Source organism: Bubalus bubalis, chromosome 24 (assembly GCF_019923935.1).
Source record: "Bubalus bubalis isolate 160015118507 breed Murrah chromosome 24, NDDB_SH_1, whole genome shotgun sequence".
In the NCBI taxonomy this organism is placed as follows: domain Eukaryota; kingdom Metazoa; phylum Chordata; class Mammalia; order Artiodactyla; family Bovidae; genus Bubalus; species Bubalus bubalis.
In genome coordinates this window covers 4,420,733-4,443,221 of record NC_059180.1, presented here as the reverse complement: position 1 = coordinate 4,443,221, position 22,489 = coordinate 4,420,733, and the positions used below count along the sequence as shown (strand labels likewise).

The window sequence follows — 22,489 nt, the reverse complement described above, 5'->3', positions numbered from 1 at the left end:
CCTTAAAATAAATTACCGACCTGCCTTTCATCTGTCGACCTACCTACCTATCCATCTATTTATCTACCTACCTATCCATCTACCTACCTGCCTATCCACCTACCACCCACCTACCCATCTACCTACCCACCCAGCTACCCAACTACCCACCCACCCACCTACCCATCTATCCACCCACCTACCCATCTACCCACCCACCCACCTACCCATCTATCCACCCACCTACCCATCTACCCACCCACCCACCTACCCATCTATCCACCCACCTACCCATCTACCCACCTACCCATCTATCCACCCACCTACCCATCTACCCACCCACCCACCTACCCATCTATCCACCCACCTACCCATCTACCTACCCACCCACCTACCCATCTACCTACCCACCCACCTACCCATCTACCCACCCACCCACCTACCCATCTACCCACCCACCCACCTATTCATCCGTCCGTCTCTCCACCTAGCTGTCCACCTCTCTGCAGACCCTGCGGCTCGTGTTTCTCTGGAGAGCTGTGACTCACACATATGGTGGGTCAGTGTATATTATAGTTTTTTAACAAAGTGTCTGCAGTGACTACACCATCTTCACCTACTTTGAAGAATTCTCTGGTCAAACTGTCCAACCCCAGAGATTCTTTTGGAGAGTTTTTAGGTTTCAAACTCCCTTTCTTTAATAATTCTATTCAAATAACCTATTCCATACTGAGTTAGCTGTGGCGTCTTGTGCTTTTTGAGTAACTGGTGCATTTCATCTAAGTTGTCAAATATATACACTAGAGCTGCTGGTCCCGTTCTATCCTCTTGATGTCTGCAGGTCTGTTTCATTCCTGGTATTAGGAATCTGTGTGTTCTCTCTCTTCTGTTCTCTGTCAGTGGTGTTAGAGGTTTTCCAACTTTACTGTCTTTCCAAAGAGCCAGCTTTATGTTTCACTGATTTTTATCTACTGTCTTTCTGCTTTCTGCTCTTTTCTTTAATATCCACTCCTGCTTGCATTGAGTTCATTTTGCTCCTTTTTTTTCTGGTCCCTTAACGTATGAGCTGAGATTATCGATTTGAGACTCCCCTTTTCTAATGTCATCCGACCCCATAGGTAAGATGGTGCTTCCCTGTCCCTGCTTTTGAGACTTCGTGTCTTCTGTTTTCAGATGTTTGACTATGATGTGTGTGGGCACACATTTCTTTGGGTTTATCCTGTTTGAGATTTGCTCCATTTCTTGAATCTGTAGGTTTGTCTTTGCAAAATGTGGAACAATTTTCAGTGAATACTTCTTTAAACATCTTTTTAAGCCATTTTCTATCTCCTTTCAATCTGGGACGTCGTGATCTTTTGTTCAAGTCCCCCAAGTCCTTGAGGCATTTTTCATTTTTTTAAAGCATATTTTCTTTTTGCTGCATGAATTGGGCGATAAATATTTATCTTCAACTTCACTGATGTTTCTCCTTTGTCCTCTCCATTCTGCTGTTGAACTCATCCATTGAGTTTTTATTTTGATTACTATATTTTTCAGTTCTGAAGGGTCCATTCAGGTCTTCTTGATGTTGTCTATATCTTTGCTGAGGCTTTGCATGTTTTCATTTGTTTCAAGGGCATTATAATTTAATTGCTCACTGGAGCATTTTTACAATGGCTGCTTTAAAATCCTTGTCAGATAATCCAAACATCACTCTCATCTTGGTGTTGGTATTTGTTGTCTTTGTGTATTTATTTTATTGAAGTATAGTCGATTTTCAATGTTGTGTTAATTTTTGCTCTACATCAACATGATTCCGTTTTACAGATACACATGCTTTTTCATATTCTTTTCCATTATGATCTATCTCAGGATATTGAATATAGGTCCCTGTGCTGTAACAGCTCGACCTGGATGCTTACCTGTTCTCTATACAATACTGTGCATCTGCTAATCCCAAACTCCCAGCCCGGCCTTCCCTCAGTCCCCCTCCCACGTGGCAACCACACTTCCATTCTCTGCCTGAGTCTTTCTGTTTTGTAGATACGTTCGCTTGTGTCATACTTCCAATTCCACACGTAAGTGATATCGTATGGTATTTGTCTTTCTCTGTCTGACTTGTTGCAAATGGCATTATTCCCCTCTTTTTTGTGGCTGAGTAGTATTCACTGTATATACTGTCCATACCCCCTTCTTCATCCACTCATCTATGAACACTTAGGCTGCGCCTGTGTCTGGGCTATTGCAAACAGTGCTGCTATGAACATATTGGGGTACGTGTACCTTTCTGAATTACAGTTTTGTCCAGATATATGCCCAGGGGTGAGACTGCTGGATCATATGGTAGCTCTATTTTTAGTTTTCTGAGGAATCTCCATACTGTTTTCCATAGTGACGGCACTAATTCACATTCCCACCATCTGCTGCCTTTTCTTACTTGTGCTGAGCTTTTCTTGCAAAGATGAGTAATCTCTATTGACACCTGGACATATTGGGTCTTGTGCTATGAGACTCTGGATCTTATTTAAATTGTGTATTTTACAACCAGAAATCTCAAAGTGGTTTTAAACACCTGATTTTCAACAGACCACATTTAAAAAACATATGCTATGGTTTACTTACTAGTATGGTTCTCCATTTTTCAAAAAAGTGTCTTGTTCCTTTGGGCTTGCGCTTGCTTTTAACTCCTTCACGATTACTCTCGCTACACTAGTGCCTGTGTAGATCTCTCCAAGGAGCACCTGAAGCCAAAGATGAGAAACGGAACAGCTCTTCACGACGGTTTTCACTGTAACCATGCTATCTTCCATTAAAACGTGCTCTAAGTGTCATACGGGGAAGTAGGGGAAGGAGGAAAAACAAATAATTGGAGGACGATGAAAAGCTTCTAAAATTCCCATCTCTTTTCCGTTCTTATGCCAACAATTAGAAAAGGCTCTGATAAAGGAACAGAAGGCCTTCTTGGGGAAACTCACACACCCAGAAACACTGACGCTCACACTCCTACATGGTTTCAGGGGCCAATGGAGAAGGTCAACTGATGCCACAGTGTGTAGAGAGATGTGCAATGTCACGCACAGTAAGACTTGAGCAGCTTTGCATTCTAACAGTGTAACAGGAGGGAAAGAATGAAGGTGAGCAGACTTTACCTTTCCAAACCAGCCATTCCCAATTTCCTGTATGTAGTTCAGACTGTGGCGGGCAACTTGGGACTTCAAACCTTCTGTAGGAAAAAGAACATTCAAGAAGTAAAGATAAGTATTTAACAAAAAGACATAATAAGTATATTACCTATAAAGTACAAATGCTAATATAAATTTAACATTTGTGATAATAAAGACAGAAATAAATACTTAAGGGCTTCTCTGATGGCTCAGCGGTAAAGAAACTGCCTGCCAATGCAGGAGACACAGGTTCAATCCCCGATCTGGGAAGATCCCACATGCTGCAGAGCGACTAAGTCCATGAGCCACAACTATCGAGCCTGTGCTCCAGAGCCCTGGAACCGCAACTACTGAGTCCTCCCAGAGCTGCTGAAGCCCGCACACCCCAGAGCCTGTGCTCTGCAACAAGAGACGCCACAGCAATGAGCGCTGCCCCATGCAGCCCCAGCGCTGCAACCAGAGAGAGGCTCCTGCTTGCGGCAATGAGAGAAAAGCCTACGCCCGGCAACAAAGGCCCGTCAGAGCCAAAACATAAGTAAACAAAATTATTAAAAAAAAGAAACTTTTAAAACTGACAGTATTTGTGAAAAAGTATCCTGCCCTGACTCTGAGCTCCAGCACCAAGTACTCTGATCAACAGCCCTGCTGTAACCACCAGTCACCACCACTCACTGGCCTTTACTTTTACGGGGGTTGGGGGTGGGGTGGGGAGTAGGGATCTCTAGACTGTTCCTCTCTGGAAACACTGAAACTCTTGTCACAAACTCCACCTCATCAGAACTCTGGAAGACGGTGAAGGTTTAGAGCAATCAAAGGGAACCAGGAGAAAGGCCACTGAAGAAGGGAGAATTTCTCTGTGGCCTTTCATTCACCTACATCCCACCTGCCTCATAGCACATCTTAAAAACAAGCCATGTGCCAGAGTGGGTGCTGGTCCCAGAGGGAGCCGAGTGCCCTCCTTCCCCAGGAACCGTGTTTCTCTTGACCTGACCGGGGCTTCCCGGAAGGCCTGCTGCAGGGGCACCCCTTCTTCCACTGAACTGGGCTCTATCAGGACGAGGAGGCTTCATGTGCCTCAAAACAACGAAAGCCAGGTGGACAAGGTGCTGCCCCCTGGGGCAGAAAACAACTGAGGCAACAATAAACCAGCTGGAGCTTCTACGGAAAAGCTCAGTGAAAACTGGGGTGGGGGGAAGGAGCTCTTTTTAAAAAGCTATTATTACACATACGGGGCAACCTAGAGAGCCGTGTGCATCCTCAGGGAAGGACACCTGCGCAGAAGAGGCCCAAGAACAGAGGTGTCGCCTCTGGCAGGGGCTGAGGCCAAGGCAGAGCTGTCAGCAGCCAGCTGGGCACTGCCGGCACAGAGTCAGGCTGTCAGCACCCAGACAGCACCTGTTCCTTGCTCCCTTTTTTTTTTTTGCATATCATGTTATTCAAAATATCCAGTTTTCAACAGAAAATTGCAAAACAAATAAAGAACAATAAATAATGGTACATGAACTGCTACAAAGGAAATTTAAAAGAAAGTGTCCCTGAGAAAACAGACACGAGCCTTATTGGACAAGAGCTTAAATCATGTGTCTTAAACACGCTGAAAGGGCTAAAGGAAACCACAGGCAAAGAACCACAGGAAATTGAAAGAAGACCAATAAAGTGACAGAAATTATTAAAAGGAGCCAAATAAAGTTTTAGAGCTGAAAGTGCAAGAACTGAAAAAAAAAAATTCACAAGAGGGATTCAACAACAGATTTTGGATAATCAGTAAACTTGAAGGCAGGTCAAATGAGATTATCCAGTCTGAGGAGCAGGAAGAAAGAAACAAATTGAAATGTCAATGAACTTAAGTGTGACCACCAGAATTGAGCTTCACCAAAGAGCAGAAGGCAGAGAAATCAGCAAGCAGAGGAGACCCACAGTCCAATCATTTTATGATTAGTAGCAAGGCTTCCTTTCTCAGGACTCAGAAGTTATTCATGGCAACATGACATCAGGATGGAAGCCCTTACCTACAGAAGGCTGGAACTGTGATGGGGCTGGTAGTGAGACCGTTGGTACTGAAAGTGTGAAGACTTCTGCTGGAGACTGGACAGAGGGCGTGTCTTCTGCTGGTGGTGTAAAATCAATCTCATCATCAAAATTATCTTCAAATTCCTAAAGCAAAGGAAGAGCGATGCTGTATCTAATATAAATCAGCTTGAGAGCAAATACCAAAGATACATGCTAACATGTAAGACATAAACATTTATTCACTCATTGGGAACACCCTGCCATTATTTTTTTTCCAACTCATGTTGCCTTCAAGCAAAAAGCATAAGTAACTGTGTTCTGTGACTCTAAACAGAATAAATAAGATCTGAAAATCAATTATATCATATGTAACTTTTTAAACTGATCAACTTGGAAGTTAAATGCAAAATTATCTAAAATGACCCCTAGAACTTATAATTTCCAGGCTCAATATTTGAATTTTAAGTTACTATGAAAGTGAAAGTGTTAGTCACTCAGCCATGTCCAACTCTTTATGACCCCATGGACTGGGGCTAGCCAGGCTCCTCTGTCCGTGGAATTCCCCAGGCAAGAACACTGGAGTGGGCTTGCTGTATTCTTCTCCAAGGGATCTTCCCAACCCAGGGATTAAATCTGGGTCAGTTTAAGGCATTCTTTTTACTACTATTATTCACTTTCACAGATCTCTTTGCATACTGAATAAAAACATTTATTTTTCGATTGTGTATGTATTTCTGGTTTCTTGTAATTTCAATCAAAATAAAGACAGTTAACAGACACAGAAAAGATATTTTTAAGTGAGTCCTATTCATCTTGCAAGAGTAACAATGCATAAACGTACGAAACTAGATAGAAAGACCATCAGGATCTGAACCATGAAGGTCAGTATTAAACTCTGAGGCACGTAAGTGCAATAAACATTCTAAGAACGCCTGGCTTTCTAAAGATGGCGACTTTAAAATGGAGGCTGCACCAACCGAGCTGCGGAACCCTTTTAAGTGACTCTGTCCAGCAGAAAGCTACCCTGACTCCTGCTATCATCATTCAGTGAGCTGGGCCTGTCTTGGTGTCCGTGTTAATTTAACATAGATACAGACAACTATCAAGGTCACTCATTCAGATAATTAATGAGCATTACCCCGCCAGGCGCCATGGCAGAAGCCAAACAAGACTGTTTTCCAGCCCTCTACGCGACCAAACTCTTTTCTACCACCTCCCTCGACCCCACCACGTGCACGGGAGAAGCTGCCGGGTGTAAGGATGGATGTGGCTGATGTAACATTTTATGTCCTCATACCTGTCACAGGTGTTGCCAAATGCGTTAGGACACCATCACTGTCTACTGGGGAGGGGACAGGAGGACACTCCCATCTGTGAGGTCACCCCTGAACAGAAGAGTTTCACCTGGTTTCCCCTTCAGACATTCCTCAAGGTTCTCTTGTTTAAGAAAAGACTTCACTCATCACTCCTAACCTGGGCAGTGCGTGATATACCATTCAGATCAGATCAGTCGCTCAGTCGTGTCCGACTCTTTGCGACCCCATGAATCGCAGCACGCCAGGCCTCCCTGTCCATCACCAACTCCCTGAGAGAGGTAACACAGCTTAACAGCAACAGCGATGGGGCCGTGAGGGGACACTGGGTCACTCTGAGCTATGCCCTCCACTGCCTGGACGCGCTCCGGCAGGCCACCGGCTTGAGCAGGCTGCAGCCTCCTGGTTGGTAAATGACTTCCCGGGGCCGATCGGTTCTGGAACGCCACCCTTCTAAGTCTAAAGAAGACCACGAGTGCTAGACGGTGACTCCCTCCTTCTTCCATGGTCTGAGGCTGGGGAGGGTCTTCTGTCCAGTGTGGGCCCTGAGCTGCTGCAGAAGTCACCTGGGGAAGCCTGATAAACACACACTCCCTGAGTCTGCGTCATCACGGACGCCCTGGGCCCACGCTGAGCATCAGGGGGTAACAACGATTCAAGGCAAGAGTGAGGTCTCGTGGCGTGCGAGAGACTGGCTTTCGGTTTCAGAAACACTGATCGGCCTTCACGTCTGTCCCCAAAGGGCCAGGTGTCTGTGCGCGGCCCCTCAGCTAGACTGAGCGCCCGCCGCTGCGCCCCCAGGCGGTGCAGTCACCAGGGCCCCCCAGACAGGTCTGCACCGATTCCAGGGCCTCGGCGTTCATGTCCTCTGGGCGGGGAGTCTTCTAGAGACAATGACCCATGCTAGGGAGTTTTCCTCCAGCCCCCTTCAGCCTTCCTCTCCCTGAAACATGTGTAACACTGGCGTCCAGCCAAAGGGACAGCACGTCTTCCATCCTCAGAGCTGCCACCAAACCCAAGGTAAAGGGGACACACAGAGGAAACAGGTGTGAGGCTGGAGAAATAAGGTCCACGTGTCCACAGAAAAGGCTCCCCCCGACCCTAACCTCAGTCCTCAGGGCTCGTGGGCAGCCCCACGACTGTCATCAGGCACTAAAGCTCTATCTGCAGGACCACTTTCTCTGCACACACATCCCTCTTTTTCTCCTTCTTTCATGTACTCCTTTTTAATAAGTCTTCACTGAGCCCTAAAGCATGCCAGCTGCAAGTTCTAGAGAGGATATCTCAGCTGGTTTCCAGCAGACTCCGCCCAGAAGCTACCAGGCCAGCACCTCTATATTATCACACACACACCGCCCACCACCAGCTCCCACTCCGGGCCAGCTTTGTTACCAGCACTGCTCTTTCCTGCTCCTCAGGGAGCTCAGGGCTTGAGGTAAACGGAAATATGCTGCTCCTGACAAACAGGAGGCACTGGGGGGTCCCCTGGCTTCAGTGATTCAACAACCACAAATTCACCAGCGCTTGCAAGTTTAGAAAAAGAATCAAAACTGGCCTTCTTCTCCCCACAGGCCTTACAGCAAGTGAACTGAATCACTGTTCCTTATTCCTCACTCAGAAAAACTTCCATTAAAACAGGCGGGCAGTTACTGTCCACGAGGCTCCAAGGCCAAGCTGGCACCTGCCGCCAGGGGGCCAGATGCAGATGGCCTACCGCACTGTGTACCACGCTCCACCCACACACAGCAGTGACCACTTGCTTCCATGCGGTCTGGGGCTCACGTGGCCACAACGACAGAGGTGAGAGCTAAGACTGCATGGCCCACAGCACTTACTATTTACAACAGCTCTTTATTTCACTTTAATAGTTACTATCTGGCCCATTCAGGAAAAAAAAAAAAAAAATTGCCACCCCTGTTCCCCAGGGACCATGATATACAGCTATTCTATCGATAAACATATCAGGGGATGACTTTAAAAGTTCCTCCCATCTGTGCTCACCTTAAAGTCTATTTCCGGGTCCTTACAGCAGGATACACAGTTTGCAATTAACACTATTAATATCATTAAACTGCCCACAGAGAGGATCACAAAAGATGTGGAAATTTCTGCAACAGGTGCCTCCCCTGGAAAGAGAAATAAACAATGTTAACACAGGCATTCCAAAATTGACTTTAATAAGCGAATCAATGTATTTTCTGCCAGATATAAATGGGATAAATAATATCCCATTAATAATATGGGATAAATATTATGGGATAAATAATATCCCAGTTAATAAAATAATTCTCAAATGCTCAAGATAAAGCTGATGACCAACCTAGGATAAGAAGTTGAGAGAGTCTTTTTTTTTTTTCTAACTTCTCATTTCGAAACAATTTTAGATTTACAGCAGAGTTAGAGAGACAATGCGGAGCGTACCCGTACACTCTTCCCCCAGCTTCCACTAGCCTGAACATCCTACATGGCGCGTTTATCAGAGCTAAGACAACGACACGCATACTACACCACCAGCTGAACCCCCAACTGTACCTGGACTTTACCAGTTTTTCCATCAACACCCTTTTTCTTTGCCAGGATTCAACCGGGGCCACCGATGTTCCATTTACTCATTATCGCCCTAGTCTCATCCAACCTCTGATGTCTCTGTCCGTGCTTCAAAACTGTGATGCTTCTGAAGAATAGCTGTCAGTGACCTTGCAGACTATCCCTCAACTGGACTTTCCTGATGTCTTCTCAAAACTGGACTGAGGTTACACGTATGTGGGAAGAATCTAGAATACGGCCGGGCGAAACGTCCTGCCCGTGACATCGTATCTGGGGCACGTGATGTTGGCACAACTCACTACTGGTTACGTGAAGCCGGGTCCCAGGGTCCCTGGTGGAGACCACCACAGTGAACAGTCTCCTCTTCCCTTTGCACATTCCTCTCTTCAGAAGCCTGTCACAGAGTCCAGGGCACACGCCCGGGGAGGGGAATTCAGCTGTGCTTCTTGGAGGGAGCAGTGTTACTGGGTGTGCAGGGGTAGGTTAAAATGACTACAGTCACTGATAACCTGGGGGGACATGCTCTGAGGCTCCACCCACACACTGGGTCCACACACTGTGATGCTCTAATGGTGATTTTTCTATTTCCCTTAGTCCTTAAACACATATTACTTGGGACTCTTCTGTAAAGGGAGAGCCGTCCCTCTTCCTGCACTTTTCAGTCATTGATAAAGTTATGAACTCATAGATATTTATTCTGTTCTATACTTTGGGTGATAAGCCATTATTCTCATGACTCTGCAGCTCAGACTGTTCCAGCTTTGGCCCCGTGGGGAGCTCTTTCAAGCTGACGCTTGGGTCCTTCGGACATGCCCCCCTCTTTTTTTTTTTTTTAACCTCCAACACTTCCTTACTCTGGTGCTACAGGAGGCTCCAGCCCCTGTTCTGACTTTAGAATCAGCCACTTCTCCAGGGAGCCCCGGTCATGACAGAGAAACTGAACACAACACACCTTCGACGACAGCCTGTGACCCGCTTCTGCTTGGGGGCGGGGACAGCTCAGAATAACTCCTTCATCTTTAGAGGGCTGTTTCGAAAAGAATCTGCAGTAGACACTGCATGTGAGCCACTAAGAAGAAGCCTGCAACCCCTGTCGGGAGCATAAAGGCTCTGACAGCTCACTTTCAGCAAAGATTCAGTTATCTAGACATCATCTTATTCAAGTAGGCTCACTCTGAACCTTTCTATTTTTTGTTAGAGCAAATCGTTCAGTCTCACCTACTGGTGTTTTACAAAGAAACATACTTTTCTTTCTCTCCTGCTTTGAGATACAACATATAGCACAGTGTACGTTTAAGGTGTACAACATGATAATTTGATATACATATATATTGTGAAACGATTGCCACGGGAAAGTCAGAAACAAACTTTTCCACCTATGGCTAATTATGTGTTCAAAGGCACCAAGGAGGAAGCCTGGAGACAAGTGAAGGAACGATGCCACCATTTTCCTTAAACAAGACAACAGCACGTGAAAAGAAAACAAACATCGCGCACACTCCTATGTGAGTAAAACACATTCTCAAACATAACATGACTTTACTGAAGAGCAAAGAGGCCTGTACATCAATGCGGGACTAAATTCTTTTCCAACAACAAAAGGTGTATTTGAGACAGAGCTCTGTGAAACCTGCTGTGTTTGGGGGTTCGGAATCCACTGCAGCCTTCCTTCCTAAAAACAACACGGTTAACCAAGGGTTGTCTAGAAGCTGCAAGCTCTAGACCAGCAAGACTGAACACAGAGGGAAACCCACACGGGAACAAAGAAGACCACAGAACTCACCCACGAGGGACACTGACATCCATCTGGGAAAGCGAGCTAAGCGAGAAGCCCGAGCGCAGGGCCGGCCTCCAGGAACCGAGCCCAGCCTGGGCTGTGCTGCCCGCTGGTGCTGGCTCTCAGAACCGTCTCACTCCCCTGACTCGTGCGCTAAGGGCCAAAGACCACTCCTGAGGCTTATGCAGCAAAGCGCTCGCACATACGCTGTGTCACACTGATCTTTAAGACGTGGTTTGCCCGCTGCGGTTTAAGACCGCCACATGTCAGGGGGATTTTACGCTTGAGAGGAAGCGGTTTTCATTGGCAGCATTTCTTCTTTCTTAACAGCAGAAAAATAAGGGAATGTTATAACTGGCCACATCTGAGATATCACAAAGGATAAGTGCTATTTTCATTTGATCATCAGGACACCAGCTCCTGTCCCAAACAAGGACACCGATGTGCCCAGGAACACAAGGTGAGAAGGTGGCCAGGCCAGACTGGGTCCAGGGTGCTGGACACAAGCCCTCCCCTCCGCCCCAATTCGCTCAATATCACATTGTTCTGTCTCATTGTTTTTAACATTCAAAAACAGCCTAACCTAAGTGCTTCAGACAGAAGCCTCTCACTATAATTAGAGCAGTTCACAATTTTGGGGCTCCCCTCCAAACTCCACAGAGTGAACAGTAAACAACTCTTCCCTCTCTTTTCATCCTTTTTATCATTACCATCTATCATAACATTTGATCAAAACTGCCTGAGGGCCAGCTCAATGATCTGATTCATAAAACTATCTCCTCTGAGTCATCAGGTAGGCATGAAAAGTCATACCCGTGTTAAAAATAACTAGTCATGCTGAGTTTTGCCCGTCCATGATAATGTATTTATTTCTGTTATGACACTGCAGAGAGGGCGCTCAAACCCTCCCTGGACTCTGTGACAACCTAGAGGGGTGGGATGGGGTGGGAGGTGGGAGGAAGGTTCAAGAGGGAGGGGACATACACATACCTATGGCTGATTCATGCGGACGCGTGGCAGAAACCAACACAAGATTGTAAGGCAATTATCCTCTAATTAAAAATAAATAAAATTTTTTTAAAAAGACCCTGCAGGGGCCTCTGTTCTGCTGGACTCAGATTTCTTCAATGTACACGTCTTCTTCACCTCAGTGTCAGCCAGCCCACTGAGAGGATTCTAAATCAATAACCTGAAAAATTTACTAGGTAGCCTCAAGCAGAAATTTTCACAGTTTTACCACTTCTAAAAACTATTTCGTTGACAGCATTTTTCTTTTGATTGACCCAAAGTATTGTGATTTAAAAAGAGAGAAAAAAAGCTCTGTATATCAACAAAGAAAACTTCCATACAAAAAAGAACTTGCATAAAATGAAGAAATCAAACCAGCCTCCCGTGGGCTGCAAGGTGAGCTGGGTTTGCACAAACCACAGAGAGGAAGCAAATTCTAGACATGAGGAACTACAAGGAAATCCCCTGTGGCCCCCAAGGTCAGACTACAAACCAGGCCCCTGGAAGGTTCCTGGTTGTGACAGTTAGGCAGGTTAGAACTGTAAAGAAAGACAGCTTTCCTTTGACGTTCTCAGGCTGAAGCGTTCAGAAATGTGTAAGTCCAACCAATCACTGCCTAAGGAAAAACATCAATAATGACAGGTGTGTCTCCTCCGCACATCGAGGCCGCCTGGCTGATTACAAACTGGGAACAAGGATAATGAGAGGTTTGGGGTGCTTCGTACGCCTCCTCGAGACTCCGATGCAAAAACATACAGCATCTCAAAGGTACAGCCGGTGTAAGTTTTCATTTTAGTTCCCAAACCATTTTAATAGATATCTATCCAGCACTTGATTTAATAAGTTAGAAAACTTGAGAGACTCAAAGAGGTAGGTGCATATTATCTGTTTTAACGACAGGTAATTTGGGGAACACGATTTCTCAGTAATGACTCAGAGTAAGGGAGGTGTGCCACCCGATCATTAATTCCACCATTATAAAGCCCTGCCTAGAACCCCCATCAGAACTTGAATATATGCATAATCAACTGAAGAGTCACCTGTGAATCCATTTTCAAATTAGAATTTTTCAAGGTTCACAGATAAAAAAGAAATGATGATCAGTGTCAAGACCCACAGGGGATTGCGACGTGCTGGCCTTCTCATTCTGTCACTCCCTCTTCGGTTACCAGCTGATACGCTTTTACAAAGAAAACTGCCTCCTATTTACTATTCGGTTGCTCAGGGGTTGAAGTCATAAAGGGTGAGACTGAAGCTTCAAATTCTCTAATCATACAGTTCCTCTATCCACCAGTCCCTATCCTGAAGCTACATAGGGACCTGCCAACATTCGTTCCAACACTCTCACAAGCTGGAATTAAGATTGCCGGGAGAAATATCAATAACCTCAGATATGCAGATGACACCACCCTTATGGCAGGAAGCGAAGAAGAACTGAAGAGCCTCTTGATGAAAGTGAAAGACGAGAGTGAAAAAGTTGGCTTAAAACTCAACATTCAGAAAATGAAGATCATGGCATCTGGTCCCATCACTTCATGGCAAATAGATGGGGAAACAATGGAAACAGTGAGAGACTTTATTTTCTCGGGCTCCAAAATCACTGCAGATGGTGACTGCAGCCATGAAATTAAAAGATGCTTGCTCCTTAGAAGAAAAGCTACGACCAACCAAGACAGCATATTAAAAAGCAGAGATTACTGCTTTGCCAACAAAGGTCCATCTAGTCAAAGCTATGGTTTTTCCAGTAGTCATGTGTGGATGTGAGAGTTGGACTATGAAGAAAGCTGAGCACTGAAGAATTAATGCTTTGGAACTGTGGTGTTGGAGAAGACACTTGAGAGTCCCTTAGACTGCAAGGAGATCAAACCGGTCAATCCTAAAGGAAATCAGTCCTGAATATTCATTGGAAGGATTGATGCTGAAGCTGAAACGCCAATACTCTGGCAACCTGATGGGAAGAACCGACTGATTGGAAAAGACCCTGATGCTGGGAAAGATTGAAGGCGGGAGGAAAAGGGGATGACAGAGGATGAGATGGTTGGATGGTATCACTGACTCGATGGACATAAGTTTAAGCAAACTGCAGGAGTTGGTGATGAACAGGGAAGCCTGGCGTACTGCAGTCCATGGGGTCACAAGAGTTGGACACAACTGAGTGACTGAACTGAACTGAACATTCGCTTCATTAACATAAATTCAGGTGTGGTGGAAGGGGCTTGTCATTAATAACAGATGCTATCATTCCTCCCAGTCAGGAAATGCCCAGGGGTTTAGGAACTCTGGGCCAGAAAAGGGGACAAAGACCAAATGGATATTTCCTTTTATGTCACAGGTATATATAGCCTAGAAAAGGAATCAGGAAACTATGGTCAGTTTGGTCAGGAAACTACCGGTCACTACCAATAGCTCAAAATGCTGCCCACTGTTAGTTCTGGTATGGCCTGCTAGCTAAAAATAGTGTTTACATTCTTAAATAGTTGTTTAAAAAAAAAAAAAACAAAAAGAATAGTATTTCGTGGTTGTTGTTGTTTAGTCGCTAAATCAATGTCTGACTCTTTTGCTGCGAACCCATGGACTATAGCCCACCAGCCTCCTCTGTCCACAGTTTCCTAGGCAAGAATACTGGAATGGCTTGCCACTTCCTTCTCCAGGGGATATTCCCCACCCAGGGATGGAACCCATGTCTCCTGCATTGGCAGGTGGATTCTTTACCGTCTGAATCACCAGGGAGCATTATGCATGATGGGACATTCACTATCAATAGCTAATAATGCAAAAGAGCCCCTTGATGCGGAGAGTGAATAAGAGGAGAGCGAAAAGCTGGCTTGAAACTCAACATTCAAAAAACTAAGATCATGGCATCCAGTCCCATCACTTCATGGCGAACAGAAGGGGGAAAACTGGAAGCTGTGACAGATTTTATTTTCTTGGGTTCCAAAATCACTGTGGATGGTGACTGCAGCCATGAAATTAAAAGACACTTGCTCCTTAGAAAGAAAGCTATGACAAACCTAGACAGCATATTAAAAAGCAGAGACATCACTTTGCTGACAAAGGTCCATACAGTCAAAGCTATGGTTTTTCCAGTAGTCATGTACAGATGTGAGAGTTGGACCATAAAGAAGGCTGAGTGCCGAAAAAGTAATGCTTTTGAATTGTGTTGGAGAGACTCTTGAGAGTCCCTTGGACTGCAAGGTGATCAAACCAGTCAATTCTAAAGGAAATCAACCCTGACTATTCATTTGAAGGACTGATGCTGAAGCTCCAATACTTTGGCCACCTGATGTGAAGAGCTGACTCACTGGAAAAGACCTGATGCTGGAAAGATGGAGGGCAGGAAAAGGGGATGACAGAGGATGAGATGGTTGGATGGCATCATTGACTCAATGAATGTGAATCTGAACAAACAGTGAAGCCAGGAAGACCGAGAAGGACATGGAAGCCTGGTGTGCTGCAGTCCATATGATGGCAAACAGCTGGACACAACTTAGCAACTGAACAACAATGATTCAAAAAGACAATCTGACATTATGTGCCTCCAGATGGAGAAACACACCATCACCCACTACAGAAGTACTGCCCAAACAAAACAACCCAATAGTAACAAAATATCAAACTTGTATCTGACCAAGCCTCCAGGTCTATATACCAATTAACAGGAAATAAAGAGAACAGTGGAATGTATTGAATTCCGTAACAAGAACATAACCAGCAAAACTCAGGTTACGAAAAACACTCAAAGAGAAAAACCTGATGTATTACAAGGAAAGAAAGATGAAGAAGGAATTAGAAGAGAGTTTAAGAAAGACATAGCAACAAAGTACAATGTACAGGTGTTATCTGAACATGATTCAAAACCGTAAGAAAAAAAAAAGACAACACTGAGACAGCTGGAAATCTGTGCACTGACAAGTGGCCGCGTGAGAGAAGCATGGTTTAGTTCTCCCGGGAAGAGTGCGGCACTGCTTCTGTTTTTAAGAGCAGTCTTAACCTCTTACAGATAGTGACCCACTTAGCTATGTCTGAAATTCGCTTCAAGGTAGTATGAGGGTAGAGAAACTGATGGGGGTAGCATGAAGCAAGCTGGCCTCCAGCGGATTCAAGCTGGGTGAAAGGTGCCTACACGGGAACTCACTGTAGCCCCTGTCTGGTCTTATGTATGTTTGAAGTTTTTCATTTATTAAATAATTTCTTCACATCTATTAAGTAAAGCTTAAATAGGGGGGACAAAAAGTAGCTATAACAATTTACAATCCGTGTGTTAGTTTGCTGGAAACACTGTCCCGGAGCACGAACTGGCATAGACAGTTCTGGAGGCTGCAAGTCCCAGATGAAGGGTGGGCAGGGCTGGTTCCACGGGCTGTGGGACGCGGCCTGCGGCTCCCCGGCATCTTCACACGGCCTTCCCCCGGTGCCTGTCTCTGTCTGTGTCCAAATGTCCCCTGTGCACAAGGACACGCTCATGCTGAACCACAGCCCTCCTCACAACCTCATCTGCACCTCGTCACCTCTGTAAGACCCCGTCTGCAAATCAGTTCACACTCTGAGTTATCAGAGGTTAGGGCTTCGGTGCATGAATTCGGGATAGGTGTTCGGTTTAACCCATCTGCAGGCCGTATGTTTAAATGAAAACAAAATCAGCGAGAACAGGTCAGGACAGTGTCACACGAGGTCACCAGGGGGCCAGAGAGGGCGCCTCCAGGGAGGACGCCAGGGGTGCTCTGTGTTCTCATCTGTCTCAACAGAAGGGTTTCCTGGGTCATCAGCCCAAAGTCCAAGCTCCTTAATAAGCCGTGCAGAGTCCCCGGCCCTCTAGACCCTGGCCAGGGCTCCACCCGGAGCAAAGGCACTCCCAGTCCTTTCAGATCGACCCTCTGTCACCTCAGCCTTCAAGTTCACCTTCTCCCCCTCCCCCAAAATCCAGCATAGACCTACCGGTTAACAGGATAAATTCAGACTTTTGGGGTCAAACAAATAAGACCAAAAAGTAGCATTCCTTGTGCTCTTGCTCAGCAAGGGTTCTCCCATCACCACACACTCTCAATCCACAGCCTGGGGTCTCGCCCCCGCCCCCGCCAGTTTCCCACTGGCTCCTCAGCTCACACACAGCTCCCCACACTCTTCACCTGTCCATTCTGCAACGCCTGTTTAGCCGCAAAACTCTTCCACGTCTTAAAAGCTGCGTTTCCCGGAACCGACGTTCTTCTGTGATGAGAATCTGTCCCACACGCCCCGCTCTCCGCAGGTCTCCTCTCCCGTGAAGCCGCCAGAGCGGTCCCACCGGCGGCAGCAGGAGGCTCGGAGGCCCCTCTCCCGCATGGGCGCCGGACGCGGGGAGGGCCCCGCACACAAGGAGCCCCCGGGGCCTCCTCCGACACTGGGAACGGGAACCGCAACGGCCGCCTTCACAGACGCAACGCCAGCTCTGTGCGGGTCTGACGCGGGGCGGCAGCCTGCCCGGGCCCCGTAACGGACCACCACGGCCGGCAGCTTCCGCGACCGCTGCGCACCCTGCAAGCTGGAAGCCCAAGCCCTAGGCCGGCGGGGCCGCCTCCTCCCAAGGCCTCCCCCGGGGCCTGCAGACTGCGACCGGCTGCTCGCTGCTTCCTCCGAGCGAGCGTCCGAGGGCTCTTCACTTCAAACCTCCTCTTCGAGTGAGTACCCCAGGCATACTGGGTTAGCAGCTAACAGCCTCGTTTCTAACACAGTCACTTCTTCAAAGGCCTGGGTCCTCCGATACAGTCACCTTTCCAAGTTGGAGGGGGCTCAGTTGGGCCCCTAACACGGTAAATGGATTAATTTAGGAACACCGTCCCCCCTGGTAGGGGACCCCTCCTTGTCGGCACCAGAGACAAGTATCCACTGCCTTCCCCTTCCTTGCTGGCTTCCCAGGAAGCTGTGGTGTGAAAACGGGAACGCACTGAACGGCCGTCTGAGTGAGTGCCACACACACCCATCACCCTTCTGCTCTTCACCCTCACCCTCAGGAGACACGCGTGAGACACTCAGGTGTCCACTTGACAATTAAAGCTGGTGCCCACCGGACTGACCAGGCAGAACTTGGGGAAGCGAAGGACCGGCAGTCTTCCAAACCGGTCCTGACATCCAGTCCATCTTCCTCTTCCAACATCCTGACAAGTAGCTTTCCTCCCTGGAGACGAGTCGAATGAATTATCTTCATACTACTTGAGGAAAAATATGGAGACCACCAGAACAGATCACACATTTTTATTTAACGCCTCAAGATTATAGACCTATCTATCAACAGTTTCCTGTACATGGAATCTTCAGTCACTAAAGGTTTTCCTGGCCTCTCAACCTAACAATACACCTATTTATAATAACATTCAACACTCTAGACTGTCTCCGATGAACTCTAATATGAGGCAGGGAAAGTGAAGCCCAGCACTAAATATATCCACCGCACAGAACAACAAGTAGCGTGCTGACATGACGTGGATGGATCAGAGGTTCCACAAAGACCCAGAAGCCAGGACATCAACAGCCCAGAAGAACACACCACGCGGTGTGGTCATCAGTGGCGTGCTCTCCAAGGTCAGAGGCTCTCCCAGCCCCGTTCGCTCAGCTGCAGACGTGGTGCGCTTTGAGTACCTGGGAATGAGATCATTTCAGATGAAGCTGCTGTTTCTCTCAGCCGTTTCCAATAAAATCTGTTACCAGAGGCTCGTTTCATTCCAAGTTTAAAAGCACTGACGAGGACGGAGGCTACCGCAAAAGAGCGATGCAGCACGGTGGCATGGCTTGGTCAAGGGAACGCCAGGTTTAGACGCCGCCTGCCAGGCGCCGAGGCCCCACACCACAGGAAAACGGCGGCAGGAGCCACACTTATGAACCAGAATCTTAACTAGGTTGACAACATAGCCGACGTGCGGAGTCATCCACGGTGTCGGATGTTTGTAACACTGAGTCAGGACCTCCCTGCGGTCCGGGACGCCAGCTCACCACCAGGCGGCACTGGTCCAAGAAGCAGAAACGCAGGGCCAGTGTCCCAGGGCTTCGTCCCTCACAACCGGCCCCTTCGGTGCACCACTGACGTCGAGGGAAGGGACCTTCGGTCTTTCCATGCAACTTCCCGCTGAAGCCTGCAGCATCGTGCAGGCAAGTCAATGGCAGTACTGTGTTCACAACACTTAGCTAACACTTGCTGCACAGAAGGCCAAAAAGGAAATGAGAGGTGACCTAGATGCTCCTTACTTCCCAGGCAGGGCTGACCCTTAACGTCCTAGAAAAACATGCCCACCTGTTTCTCTAAAATTTCCTACAACACCTTGATGAAGCGAATGGTCTTAGAACCTTTCTGACAGGAATTCCTAAGGTCTAACTTAAAACTCTTGCCAATATAATTAAAACACATTTCCAGGCAAAGTGTGTTTAAAACTTCTCTCTTCGGAAGCAGATGGTGTCTGGATGCTGTTGGACTGGCCAAAGGGACGGATGGACTGGGGCAGGGGTACAGAAAATTCACTGTACTTTTCTACTTTCATAAATGTTCAAAATTCTCCATAATAAAGCACTACCTTCATAACTAAGCCGGAAACTGCTTACACCACTGGACAAGGTTCTGCAGAGCATCAAGGGGACAGTACCGAGGGTCTCCTACCTGATAATGCCCTGATTTTTGTCTTTATATTATACAGAAAAACAAACCTAATCACAATTTAACCCAATACAACTGGGTGTTTCCAGACACTTAGGCATCCAGCCCAAGACAAGAGACCTACAGATAATCAGAGGAGTCCTGGGGCCAGCATCTCTCTCGTGGAAACGGCTATTCCATCACCTAACTGTGAAGTTCACCCATCAGGAAGCGACCCCAACCCCCAAGATGTTGGCTCATTCAGCAAGTGTTCACCAAGCATCTCCTGCAGGACAGATACAGCTGCAGGTTTCAGACGCACGGAAGTGGGAAGAACGGAGCCCTGCGCTTGCGGCTTCTGCTCTCCTGCAGGGAGATGGACCACAGCAAATTAAAAAGCATCCAGTACCTGGGATGGTGATGAGCCATGTGGAAAAATAAAGCAGGGGAGACTGTCAAGTAATCAGGGAACACATTCTCATATTAGGGAATTCACACGAGAGATGATGGTGGTTTGGCCCCAGGTGGTTAGGAAAACAGCTAACACTTAGCAGTGCTTACTATGTTCCAGGCACTGTTTTAATCTCACCGAACCCCACAACAACCCTCTGTGGCGGGGGGGGAGGTGGGGGGTCTATCTGAAGCCCCACACTAAAGAGAAGAAGCTGAGCCTTGGAGAGGCAGAGCTGCTTCTCCCAGGTCACAGAGCTCTCACAGGGTGATGCCCAGATGAGTGGGGAGCGGGAGGCACGCCTCATTCCGGGGCAATGGGGCGGGGATGCCTAGGACGTGGGGGCAGGGGCGACACAGAGTGTGAGGGGAAGGGTCGTGAAGGACCTCCCATCAGTGCCCCTCACTCTTCAACACAGGCAGGCTCTCAAAGATGACCTGACGTCTGAGAAAACCCTCCTGAAAAACGGTCAAAGCAAGTGACGGACCCAGAGAGAAAAAGGGGACTTGAAGGAGGCAGACGATACATGGGTTTAACAAAAAAAAAACTATACAAAACTATAATTAATACCCTCAGAAATAAAAGAAGATACTACACTCATGAGAAGATGCTATTTAGAAGGGGGTGGGGAGGAAAAACTCCTGGAAATAAAATGTAATAGAAAAAAACAAAGACAGCCGCAGAGAAGCAGGAAGAGATGAAACATGAACAAAAAGGAGCGTCAAGACTGACTCCAAGGAGCCCAGCACTGAACCAAGAGAAGTCCCAGAAGAGAAAGAAAAGGGATCTTTTAAAATGTGTGACGAGATTCTTCTGGAACCACACCCTCTCTCCACATTCAAGAGACCCACAGAGCACCTGTCTGGGTGAGAGGGGCGAACGGCAAAGACTCACGCCAAGGCATCGCCTTGCCACTTTCCGGAACCAAGGGCACACACGCAGGAAATCAGGTGCCCCGGGCCCGGCAGCAGAGCCCCCGCCTGGGCCTGGCCTGGGCACAGCCGCTGAGCGGAGATTCAACTCTTGCTGAGGAGGGCGGGACGAACGAATGACACACGCATGAAAAACTCAGGAAATGACAACAACGTCCAGGAAACACAAGACATGTCGGAGAAATTTAATCATCAGAAACACGATAGGGCCAGCTGTGAATAATCTGTAGTCATAAAAATATGAACGCTGAGTGCTGATTTAACCAAAAAGTGTAAACAATGATGCTGAGAAGGGGAAGAGTGTATGGGTACATACATTCTCTTCTTCCACGGTAGAAACTCAGTATCTACTTAAACCAAGGAACAGTTCTTCAGCAAGATGAGGGGGAGCAGAGAGTAAGGATGAGGAAGGACAGGACAGGGGCTCACCGGGCTATTTTTATCATAAGCTCTGGAACACTTTCACTTTACAAACATCCACGTGCATTAACTTATACAAACAGAGCGCACCGGGGGAACGGAACAGAAAACAGAGGCGCTGGGGCGGGGGGACAAAATTTAAGGAATGGGATGAAGAAGCAGGGTCAAACAGGAATGACGATGCTGTGGACACAGATGGAGACACGGGGCACAAGCTGCACAGAACGCAGAGGAGGACGGCATTTAAAAAGTGACTTGGAAAGAAACGTGGTGATCAGTAGCAAAAGAACTGAAAGAATGGTTTGCACTTTTTTTTTTAACTACTCCTGAGGCCCTTGGACTGCAAGGAGATCCAACCAGTCTATCCTAAAGGAAATCAGTCCTGAATATTCATTGGAAGGACTGATGCTGAAGCTGAAACTCCAATACTTTGGTCACCTGATGCGAAGAGCTGACTCATTTGAAAAGACCCTGATGCTGGGAAAGATTGGGGGCAGGAGGAGAAGGGGACGACAGAGGATGAGATGGTTGAATGGCATCACTGACTCAATGGACATGAGTTCGAGCAAACTCTGGGAGTTCGTGATGGACAGGGAGGCCTGGTGTGCTGCAGTCCATGGGGTCACAAAGAGTTGGACACGACTGAGCGACTAAACTGAAAATTTATACTAACGAAGTTATTCAAAAGTAGAATAAAGCTATGATACAGAAAAACTTACACGTTAAATAGTCATCTAATATAAGTAAACCAGGAGAGGGTCCAGGACAGGACCCAGAAGCTGCTGCAGCTGCCTGAGTCTTGGGAGGAAGCAGAGCTGAGGAAACACAGGGTCAAGGGCACCCATCAAGGCGCTGGTCTTACAGAGCGGGGGAACATGTGTCCAGGACGCCAGGCACATTTCCTGACACCTGCCTGAGACGCTTCACCACGTGTGCACAAGCCATCTGCTCACCAGCACTCTTCTTGGGATCCATAGCCTCCAGCAGATTCCTGACAGGGTCCAGGCCTCATCAGCACTGATTTAATCACAGCACCTAAAGTATTTTTCGTGTTCACAAGTGAGTATTTACAAGTTTATGATTAGATTTCTTTCAAGTCAGAAATATTTTTTATCGCCTTTAATTAAACACTGCAACTCAACTCAGAGGCAGCAGTGGTTGTTCTCAAAAATTAAAAAAAAAAAAAAAGATGAATGTGCTTTTCTGAGCCTTATTATGGAAGTCAGCATGTCAGTCTCCTAACTCATAAGGAATTATATTTACTATTTCAAGGGTCAACTAAACAATAGATACCTCTGAATTTCACCCAGGA

The 22,489-nt window shown here is 47.0% G+C and overlaps 1 protein-coding gene across 5 annotated transcripts in view; it reads right to left on the bottom strand.

The window, feature by feature from the left end:
- Positions 1-22,489, bottom strand: part of LMTK2 (lemur tyrosine kinase 2) — a 74,993-nt gene that overhangs the window by 41,061 nt on the left and 11,443 nt on the right. For 3 of the 5 annotated variants that reach the window (XM_044935564.2, XM_025275575.3, XM_025275576.2), the window contains exons 2-5: positions 8,447-8,571; positions 5,132-5,276; positions 3,108-3,181; positions 2,581-2,699 (exon numbers count right to left, since the gene is read on the bottom strand). In XM_044935564.2, coding sequence (XP_044791499.1) covers positions 2,581-2,699; positions 3,108-3,181; positions 5,132-5,276; positions 8,447-8,571 — 463 coding nt within the window. Of the gene's footprint in view, positions 1-2,580; positions 2,700-3,107; positions 3,182-5,131; positions 5,277-8,446; positions 8,572-10,775; positions 11,674-16,903; positions 20,673-22,489 lie in introns of those variants that run through there. The other 2 variants (XM_044935563.2, XM_025275577.2) reach the window with 2 other exon arrangements.